This window comes from Salvia miltiorrhiza, chromosome 1, assembly GCF_028751815.1.
Source record: "Salvia miltiorrhiza cultivar Shanhuang (shh) chromosome 1, IMPLAD_Smil_shh, whole genome shotgun sequence".
Taxonomy (NCBI): domain Eukaryota; kingdom Viridiplantae; phylum Streptophyta; class Magnoliopsida; order Lamiales; family Lamiaceae; genus Salvia; species Salvia miltiorrhiza.
This window is the reverse complement of record NC_080387.1, coordinates 1,320,564-1,330,361: the sequence shown is the minus strand read 5'-3', so window position 1 is coordinate 1,330,361 and position 9,798 is coordinate 1,320,564. Positions and strand designations below refer to the sequence as shown.

General features: G+C 43.3%; 1 protein-coding gene across 1 annotated transcript; it reads left to right on the top strand.

Annotated features, from left to right (window-relative positions):
• The first annotated feature begins 6,511 nt into the window (after positions 1-6,511).
• On the top strand, positions 6,512-9,596 carry LOC131006461 (uncharacterized). Its single transcript, XM_057933618.1, has 5 exons — positions 6,512-7,488; positions 7,621-8,095; positions 8,168-8,851; positions 9,011-9,115; positions 9,375-9,596. Exons 1-5 carry the CDS (start codon positions 6,512-6,514, stop codon positions 9,594-9,596), a joined length of 2,463 nt encoding a protein of 820 aa, XP_057789601.1.
• The last annotated feature ends 202 nt before the right edge of the window (positions 9,597-9,798 follow it).

The window sequence follows — 9,798 nt, the reverse complement described above, 5'->3', positions numbered from 1 at the left end:
TATAGGCTTGTAATGGGCCGGCAGTACGTCCGACAGAATTTCTTCAGAGAATGGGCTCCTTGTTCATCTCGACCCTTGTGAAGCAATGTTGGTTGGCCATTTAGCATGGCGTTCTTCCCATCCTTCTTGATCACTGTACATGGTGCGCCCTCTGATCAGGGTTTCTGGATGCCTTTGTTTAGGGGTGTAAGTGAGTCGAGCTAGCTCGCGAGCTACTCGGGATCGGCTCGAAAATTACTCAAAATCGACTCGATGTTAGTCAAGTCGAACTCGAGCTCGAGCTACTCGAGTAGATACCGAGCTCGAGTTCGAGTTTCGTGATACTCGACTCCTTAGGCTCGCGAGCCTAATCGAGCTCAAACAATTATATATATAATATATTATATGTAGGCCCAAAATTAAATATATTTTCAAATCCACAAAGATGGCCCAATCCCCAAACCCTAAGCCCATTGTACACAATTACTGAATTTGAATTATATAATAATTGAACAAAACCCTAAGTCCTATCTCAGATTAGCAGACGCCCCCAATCTCCCATCTCTCTCTCGGCTGGTCGGCGCGACAACAGCTCTTCCTTCCGGCGAGCCTAACAGCAGCAGCAGTCCAGCACAGAGCCACCGCCTTTGGCTCTCCTTTTCCTAGCCCGGAGCGAGCTCGACAGCAGCATCATCTGCCACAACCGGGCTCCGCGGCGCGACGGAGGCTCGTCCTTCCGGCGAGCCTAACAACAGCAGTAGTGCAACACGGAGCCGCCACCTTTGGCTCTCCTTTTTCCAGCCAGGCGCGCGCGCGACGACGGCATCATCTGCCACCACCGGGCACCGACTGTCGTTTCCCTGCCCGGTGTGACAGCAGCAGTGACGGCGCGACGACATTTTCCTTTCTGTTTTCTAAATTTTGGTTGTGTCTAGAAACGACATTCTTGTAGTGTAACTCATTATCTAGTTTATGCGTCTTGTTGGTTTTGGTGTTGTTTCTATATCAATAAATGTGATGGAGAGAGTTGCTTAGAGTCTCCGATTGTGTACAGCAAAATACTGATGGGGAAATTGTTCATAGTATCTGTTGAAGCATTAATCAGACGAGCTTAAACGAGCTCGAGCTCACCGAGTTTAAACGAGCTCGAGCTCACCGAGCTTAAATGAGCTCGAACTCGAGCTCAAACTCGAGTATGACTCCACAATCGAGCTGAACTGAGTCGAGCTCGAGCTCATGAATATGGCATCGAGTTGAGCTCGAGCTCAAAAAAATCAAGCTCGGCCGAGTCGAGCTCGAGCTTCATCAATATAGCCGAGTTCGAGTTTGAGCACAACAATACTCGACTCGACTCGGCTCGTTTACACCCCTACCTTTGTTCATGTTGAAGTTCTAGATTTTTCTCTTGTTGCCTGTAAGTTCAGTACTTGGTGCTGCATCTCTTCCAGCCGCGTTGCTTAGTCTATTAATTTCAGTCTTTTCGTTATTGTATAAATCTTCTGATATCTCTTGGATTGATTCCCCCTCATGTTCTATCTGAACTTCCTCGCCCCTATTGATAGGGTTGACAGTAATAACAGGGTGTTTCTCACCTTCGTTTCCTCCTTGTGCCGAGGCAGGTCCAATCTTCTTGCTCCTCTCAGTAGTTTGCTGCTCTGGAGAGTCTTTCTCCGCTTGGTTGTTTGGCGGCTCTGGTGCTGCAGGTAGGGGGCCAGACATCCCTACCATGTTCATAAGTTGCTTCACGAGTAACAAACCGATAGTTTGTGCCGCTACATCGATGGAATTAGGGGCAGTGCTAGGCATGATAGGGTTGTTAACAGTGGTGTTGACGGGAGTCCGATCGACAGCTCCGCTACTGATCATCTCCCTTGCTAATTCCTCAACACGAGCAAGGTTGAAACCCTCCTAATTGAAATCCAGATCCAGGTTGCGATTGATTTCACGGATGGCATTGAGGTTGGCACTGGCATTGGTGTTGGTGTTAGCGTTGGCGTTGGTGTTGTCGTTATCCTTCTCCATGATGTTAAGCAGTATTAACTATCAAAGAGTATGATGAAAGTATTGTCAAACGTCTAGATTGAGTTTAGAAATTCCCACAGACGGCGCCAATGGATGAGTCCAAAAATAACGAGTAATAACAGAAAGTCGTAGAACATGAGGAAGACGTTGAAAAACAGTGAATTTTATTGAATATAGCGTAAAGCTATGAGAGTAAGTAAATAATGACTGTTGATGATGTTTACATAAGGTTTTACATATATTTATAGACTAAGACTAAGAATTCTAGTAGGAATACAACTCTATCGCCAAGTCTCACTCGAATTAGGTTTCTTCGTGCTTATCTTCATATGTTCATATCAATCCTGAAGTTGAATTCCTCCCTGAATAGAATCTTCTTCTGGATCCTAAACGTGTCCTATTGAGGATTGGATAATATACGTTCTTGCCGCAGGGTTGATTTAGGCTGGGCAGGCTTGTTTTGGGCTGATCGTGGCTTTTTGGATTGAATCAGGCCTGCATTGTCCGGATCAAGCCTGTTTTGACTAAATACTCACCTTTTTCCGTTATTATCATCCAACAATCAAGGAATGCATATTTTTATCCTCATCAATGGCCAAATATTTTGTTTCCTTCTTCAAATTGGTCATGCAATTATATTATTTCTATATATATATATATATATATGTGTGTGTGTGTGTGTGTGTGTGTGTGTGTGTGTGTATGCGCGCGCATTCTATGAAGAAGGATATATAAGTACAGAATGGAGAAACATTGAAACCTTCTCCTATATATATATGGGTGCGCTCGAATGAGATCCTTATTTTTCGTGAGACACTGAGACTAAGACATATATTGATGAACAAGGCAATATATACTGATGAATAACAAAATTTAAAAAATTGGTAATGAATAAGACATATATACTGATGAACAAGGCAGTATATACTGATGAACAATGCAGTATACACTGATGAATAACGAAATTTAAAATATTTCGCTCCCTCAAGGATTCGAACCCTGAGAAAAAAATTCTCCCTCTAGGTATAATATTAGCCATAAGATTGATAAAATAAATGCACGAGATCGTGTATATATATTCTGAACGACCGCTAAATGTCCGTTTGGTAGATAGATTAATTTGCATACTAATCAAGACCCTATGGTGTTAAACGCGACAAACGTTGCCATAGTGTTATTTTTATCCCAAGAATGACAATCTTGAGATTATCTTTGGTATTTAACCTTTTAATAAAGTTCTCATACCTAAAAGTTGCACAAAAGTCAGTATTTTACATTTGATCGATTTTCTATTTCAATAATCTAATACCCTCGTACTTAAAATTTCATTCTGGGCGAAAAGGCCTAGGACAAACGATAAAATTGAAGTATTAAAAATTTTCTCTTTCAAAAGATTGCTACCTTCGTCTCATTACAAATGTGCTATCATTTTTGGGCACGAAAATTAAGAAATGTGTAGAAAATAGATAAAGTGAGTTGGTGGAAAATATATATTTAGATATTAGATATAGAGAGAGAATATATTGTCAAAAAATGAATGAGACATTTATAATGTGACATCTCATTATGAAAAGTGGGACATTTGTAATGGGACAGATGGAGTATTAGTTTAAGTTCCATTACCTCGCCACCCACAACCCCCAAAACTATATGCTACACAATAATAAAAAAAGAAAAACCCTAATGGCTGCGGCGGCTGATCCTTCGTTCCGGCAGCTTTGATCTCATTTTTGACGTCTGCTCTCTCCGGGGTTTCCTCCCTTCTCCAGGATGGCTGTATCCTCGGTTAACCATCCTCCGTTTCAAGATTTTCCAGCGATTTCCAATAACTTCAATCTGAAGTCATCGAACTCGGTGCCTTTCCTTCGATCAGACGTTGATCCAGTAACTATCACTAATGTTGACAATTTGATCCCCTCAAAGACGGAGCTTTCTAACGGCGTCAATCATCAGACTCCTGCTGATGCGAATAACCCTAGCAATGCTCATGATAGGGTTTCTTATTCTTCTAAATTAAAGATGATAGCGGTTAAGCCGCCGGATGTTCGCACAAGACTTTTGTTTATTGCATCCGTATACTAAGAACAACGTTCTCACGTTTGAGATTCCGGGTGAGCTCTATCACCAACAACTTCAACACTTCAAATTTGCGTTGCATGCTCGTTTGCTGCTTCAAAAAGGCGATTCTCCTCGTTCGGCAGAGGACATCAAGATAGAGCTTCAAGCGCGCTAAGAGATCTCAGCCCCTTGGCAGGTTATCTCGATTGGTAAGGGGTTTTTTACCTTACGCTTCTCTGGAGAAAGCGATTTAGCCATCGCTAAACTAAGGCTTTTTGGAAGCTCAAGACGAGAATTCTCAATATTCGGGAATTGACTCCTTTATTTAATCCTTATAAAGAATCGGCTTCTCTGGCGCAAGTTTGGGTCCGGATTTATTATCTCCCTCATGAGATTTGGCATCCCGAGATTATCTCAGGAATTGCGCGATCGGTTGGCGCCCCCATCAAGATCGATAGCACCACCTTTAGAGGTGTGGTGGGACATTTTGCTCACGTTCTCATATAGATGGATGTTACTAAAGATATTGCCTACACTTTGAATGTCAATAGAGGGTCTTCCTCTTTTGAGATTGAATTTGTCTACGAGAACTTACCGTTCTACTGTGGTATTTGCAGGAAAGTTGGACATTCTTCGGACAAATGCTGACGTAACAAGGAGGCCGTTAATGACTAGACCAAGGGTAAACCGAGTCAAGAGAAGGAGAAGCCTTCTGTTAATGGTGTTTTGCCTACTGGATCGAATGGAGTTGTTGCCAAGAAGGCTGACAAGAATCCTACTTAGTATAAACAAGTTGTGCACGAAGTGACTACGAAAAATAAATTCGCTGCCCTCGAGTCTCATGAGGACACGGAGGACGTTGGGAGGCAACAAGAGATTAATGCAGCAAAGGAGAACACTACTGTGGGATCTGTAGAACCCAAATCTAAGAAATTTGCGGTAGATTTGTCTTTGCCACCGAAGCAAGCGAAGTCTGCTGTTGATGCCTCTGAGCTCCATGTGGGGTCTGCTGAACCCAACTCTAAGAAAGCTGCGGTGTCCGTGACACCAATGCGGGCAAAGTCTGCTGCTGAACCTTCTTCTTCGGGGATCCAGTTAGTGAATATCGGCCCTCTGGCCGATGACTTTTCATCTGACATGAAGAAGCACGCAATCAGCGAGGTGCTGTCGACGGAGCGGGGCCGGGTTCCGATGGTTGAGTCATAATTTGTCAATGCGATTTCCAATCTTGTTCAGAAAGAGATGGATTGGGTGAAGGAGCAAGAAATCATTTCATCTTCTAAGCAGGCTGAAGCGACTGTTTTTCAATCCAAGATGGACTCAGTCTTACTTCAATCGGATAAGCGGGTTTTACGTTCCAACGCAAATTCAGCCTCTGTGACGACAACCAATCAACCCAAGCCCAAATTGAAAAGGCGAGCTGTTGAAGCTGGTAAGCGAAAGCAGCCAGCAAAGAATGGTATTGATATGGTTAATGAGAAGCTGAATGTCGCTCACATGGCGGGAAAGAAACCATGAGATTTTGTGATTATTTCGGATACGAGCCCTCACATACGTACAATGGCTAACGTTGCTACCAAAAATTGGGCGGATGAAGTTGAGAATGAGGAGAATTCCTCATTGGATGACAACATTCATCAATGAATATCCTTTCTTGGAATGCTAGAGGGCTCAATGAGGAAACTCGGCGTGTCCTCCATGATCATTGTTCTAGATTTTCTCCAATGATTATAGGTATTTTTGAACCTAAAACGGCTTTTACTCATGTTTCGGTCTCTTTCTAGAGGTCGATTAAGGTTATCCTCATCCATCAAAATGCTAGATCGGGTATGAGCTGTAACATTTGGGTCTTGGCTAATCCTTAATTGGTGTGTAATGTAGTGTTCTCCTTCTCCCAAACGATCATTATTGATTGTGTTTGGCATATTCGTCATTTTCGTGTTGCTTTTGTTCATGCTGATTGCTCGTTGGTTGTGCGTCGTCAGTTATGGTTGGATCTCTTGGATAATATTGTGGACAACACCCTATTTATTGGTGATTTTAACGCTGTAAAAGGGGCGCATGAACGCAGGAGTGTTTGTCTTCCGAGTGCCTCTTCCTACAGGGATTTTTGTGATTTTACTGATGCTACTGGTTTTGTTGAGTCCAGTACTTCGGGCCTTTTCTTCACTTGGTATGGCAGACGGAATCTCTCATCTCATGTTGAGTCAGTGCTTGATCGTTGTTTGTACTCTGATGGCTTTGCTTCAATGTGGGATTCTCTCAATACTATGTTCTTCCTCGCTTATCTTCGAATCATTCCCCTCTGATTTTTCAATGCCAAGATAGCAGAGCGCCGTGGCACTGAAATTTCACATTTTTAGCCATGTGGCTGCTTCACCCCGATTTTCAGTTATTTTAGCAGGACTCCTGGCGGGCTCCCACTAATGTTAATTGTCCGATGTACTCGGTCATGGTTAAGATCAAGCGTCTTCGGGTTGCGCTTAAGGTTTGGAACAAAAATATTTTTGGAGACGTGAATGATGGTATTGCTCAGTGGCGGTCTTCTCTGGAAGACATTCAGCTCAGGATTGCTGAGGAGGTATACTCTGATTCTCTCTTTGATGAGGAAGTAGCGGCTCAGGTGCAGCTTGGAACTTTACTCTCTAGAAAAAGTTCGCTTTTGCAACAGAAAAGTTGTGTCCGCTGGCTTAACGATGGGGAGAGAAATACAAGCTTTTTTCATAATTCTTTTAAGATGCGAAGGAAAAAACTAGTGCTTTCCCAGCTCAAGATTGATGGTGTGGATTCTTTCGATCGGGATGTTATCGTTGCTCACATTGTGGATTTTTTTTCCAACCTGTTTTCGAAGACTCACCCTCCTACTGTCTCTATTCATGACATTCAGCATATTGTTCCGGTCACGGTCACGGTCACGGATCAGCACAATGCATCGCTGACTAGTATTCCTGTGGATGAGGAAATTAAAGCTGCGGTGTTTGATTTGGTGGGGGATAGTGCGGCAGGCTCGGATGGTTTTTCTGGTGTTTTCTTCCAGAAGTGTTGGGATACGATTAGCTGCAATATTATTTATGCGGTGAGGGCTTTTTTCGTGAAAAATTACCTTCCACAGGGTCTGAATTCCAACACGCTTATTCTTATTCCGAAAAAGGAGGTCGTTGAGTCTTTAACGGATTTGCGGCCGATTATCCTTTCTAATTTCTTCTTCAAGATTCTCTCTAAGATTTTGGCTACGAGGCTGAGTTTTGTGGATGCTGAGTGTGTTTCTCATAATCAGTTTGGCTTTATTCGTGGACAACTTATTCATGACTGCATCTTGTTGGGGTCGGAGGGTGTTAACTACATGAAATGTTCGTGTCAAGGCAAGAATATGGCTAGTAAAGTGGATATCAAGAAAGCTTTTGACACCATGAGCTGGAATTTTATCAGGTGTGCTTTGCGTGCAATGGGTTTTCATTAGATTTTCCTTAACTAGATTGATACTATTTTTTCATCTGCACGTCTGTCGATCCAGTATAATGGTCAGCTATGTGGATATTTTCCCTGCTCACGTGGTGTTAGGCAGGGAGATCCGCTGTCGCCTGTCATTTTTGGAATAGCAGAGGATATGCTCAGCCATCTTATTTTGACTGTTGTTGCTGCTAGCACTATTGATCCTATGAGGATGAATCGTCATCATCTCTTCCCCACCCATCTCTTGTACGCAAATGACATTCTTATTTTCTGCAAAGTCTCTATGAAGAACGCTAGAACTATCCAGGATATTTTGCAGTGTTATGGGTTTCTCTCGGGTCAACTTTGTAGCCGTGAGAAGTCGATAATCTTCTTTGCTAAGGGTGTGTCCCTGTACTATAGGCGCCAGATTTCTCGTGTGCTTGGCTTTGCTATTTGCAGTCTGCCCACGACTGATTTAGGTGTTCCTCTTTTTGTTGGGCGACCCAGATCTATTAATCTTGCAGCTATTAAGGATCGGATTATTAGTAAGTTTTCCCGCTATAATGGGAGGCAGTTGTCTATGGCTGGACAGATCTGTCTGGTTAAGTCCGTCGTTCAAAGTTCGATTGTTCATTCCATGATGATTTATAAATGGCCTCGTACCCTCATTTAGGAGCTTGATGCGGCTTGTCGCAATTTTATTTGGTCTGGAGATATTCGAAAGAGGCCTTCTCACTCGGCTAGTTGGGATCGTGTTTGTGGTATCAAAGAGGAAGGTGGCTTGGGCATCCGATCTTTTGATATGATGAATGATCCGTTCCTTATGAAGCTTGCTTGGCGGATTATTTCGGGCAGACAGTTTGGGTTTGATATCATGAAGAGTAGATATCTGGATAATTTTGGAAGACCAAGGACGACGACTTTAGCTTCTTCTGTTTGGGGTGGAGTTCGACAGCTCATCCCGGAGCTCATTGAAGAGTCTTACTGTCTCCTTGGAAACGGCTCTTCGGTTTATTTCTGGAATGATGATTGGCTTGGTTATTCTATTGCTGACAAGCTCAACATTATGGGATTTGTTCGGACTCGGCTTAAGCAGACTGTGGCTGACTATCTTTATGACGGAGTCTGGCATTTTGCTCAGGATTTTATTGATGAATTCCCTCTGATTGTTTGTGACATTTTGTTATTACCGATTGGTAGTGAGGATGATATCCGTTTATGGAAGCCCTCGGTTCATGGGAAAGATACTTCGGTCCTGGCTTTTGCTTCCCGCTGTCATCGCTTTTCTCGTGTTTCGTGGGGGCTCTGGTTGTGGGAGAATTTTATTCCTGTCCGACGTTATATCACTTGTTGGCGTGTAATCCTTCGTCGCTTGCCTACTCTTGACAAGATGATTAAGCAGGGATTGATTATACCTAACTATTGTTCTTTTTGCATGGGCGCGGCTGAGGATATGAACCATGTTTTGTGGTCGTGTGTTAAAGTTCAACCTTTATGGCTTTCTTTTTTAACCTAGTTCGGACAAGAGGCGGGGATGTATAGCACGGACATTCATGGGTTTCTTGTGTTCGCTTGGACGATTAAACCGAGTTCGCATCTCAAGAATCTCTGGAAGCTCGGGGTAATCACGTTAATTTGGGCAATTTGGTCTGCTAGAAACAATTGTCATTTTGACGGTCTCTTTTAGCTCTAGATTGATTCTTGTCTTTCTCAAAGCCACGTTTTTAGAGGTCGACGGTTCTTTTGGAAAGATGGGTTATATGGATAATCGGTGGCAGGATTATTTAATCATCAGGCAGCTGGGCGTTCGTGTCCGGGAGCGCCCTCCTCCAAAATTGGATTCGATTTATTAGTCTCCTCCTGCTTTCTTGTGGTTGAAGGCAAATACGGCTGGCTCTGCGGTTAGGGCGCCGGGGCGCATTTGTGCAGGGGGTGTTTTTAGAGATTGGAGAGGTTTGGTTAGGGGCTGTTTTCATGTGGAGGGAGGCATTGGCTTCGCCTTTGAGGCTGAGCTCCTCGGCATCATTTTGGCTATTGAGTTTGCTAGTGGATGTGGTTGGAATAAGATTTCGTTTGAGGCGGACTCCTCTTATGGCTACTAGATCACGGCGTGTTCCTTGGAGATTTGCTTCCATTTGGAATCGTGCGCTTTGGCTTCTTGATAATTTGGAATATAGGATTTCTCACATTTATAGATAAGGCAACATTCCAGCTGATATTATGGCTTGCCCTCACACTCCGGAGGGATGGTGGACTCATGACATTGATCTCATTAGTGTTGCGGTTGCACACAACCTTTTTGTG

What these genes read in the sequence shown, in the direction of transcription:
- LOC131006461 (XM_057933618.1), top strand. Translation starts at nt 6,512, where the DNA reads ATGGTTAAGATCAAGCGTCTTCGGGTTGCGCTTAAGGTTTGGAACAAA. An exon ending in GTTATATCACTTGTTGGCGT is followed by an intron (nt 8,852 to 9,010) that starts GTAATCCTTCGT and finishes TTTTTAACCTAG; the next exon opens with TTCGGACAAGAGGCGGGGAT. An exon ending in AGAATCTCTGGAAGCTCGGG is followed by an intron (nt 9,116 to 9,374) that starts GTAATCACGTTA and finishes TTGTGGTTGAAG; the next exon opens with GCAAATACGGCTGGCTCTGC.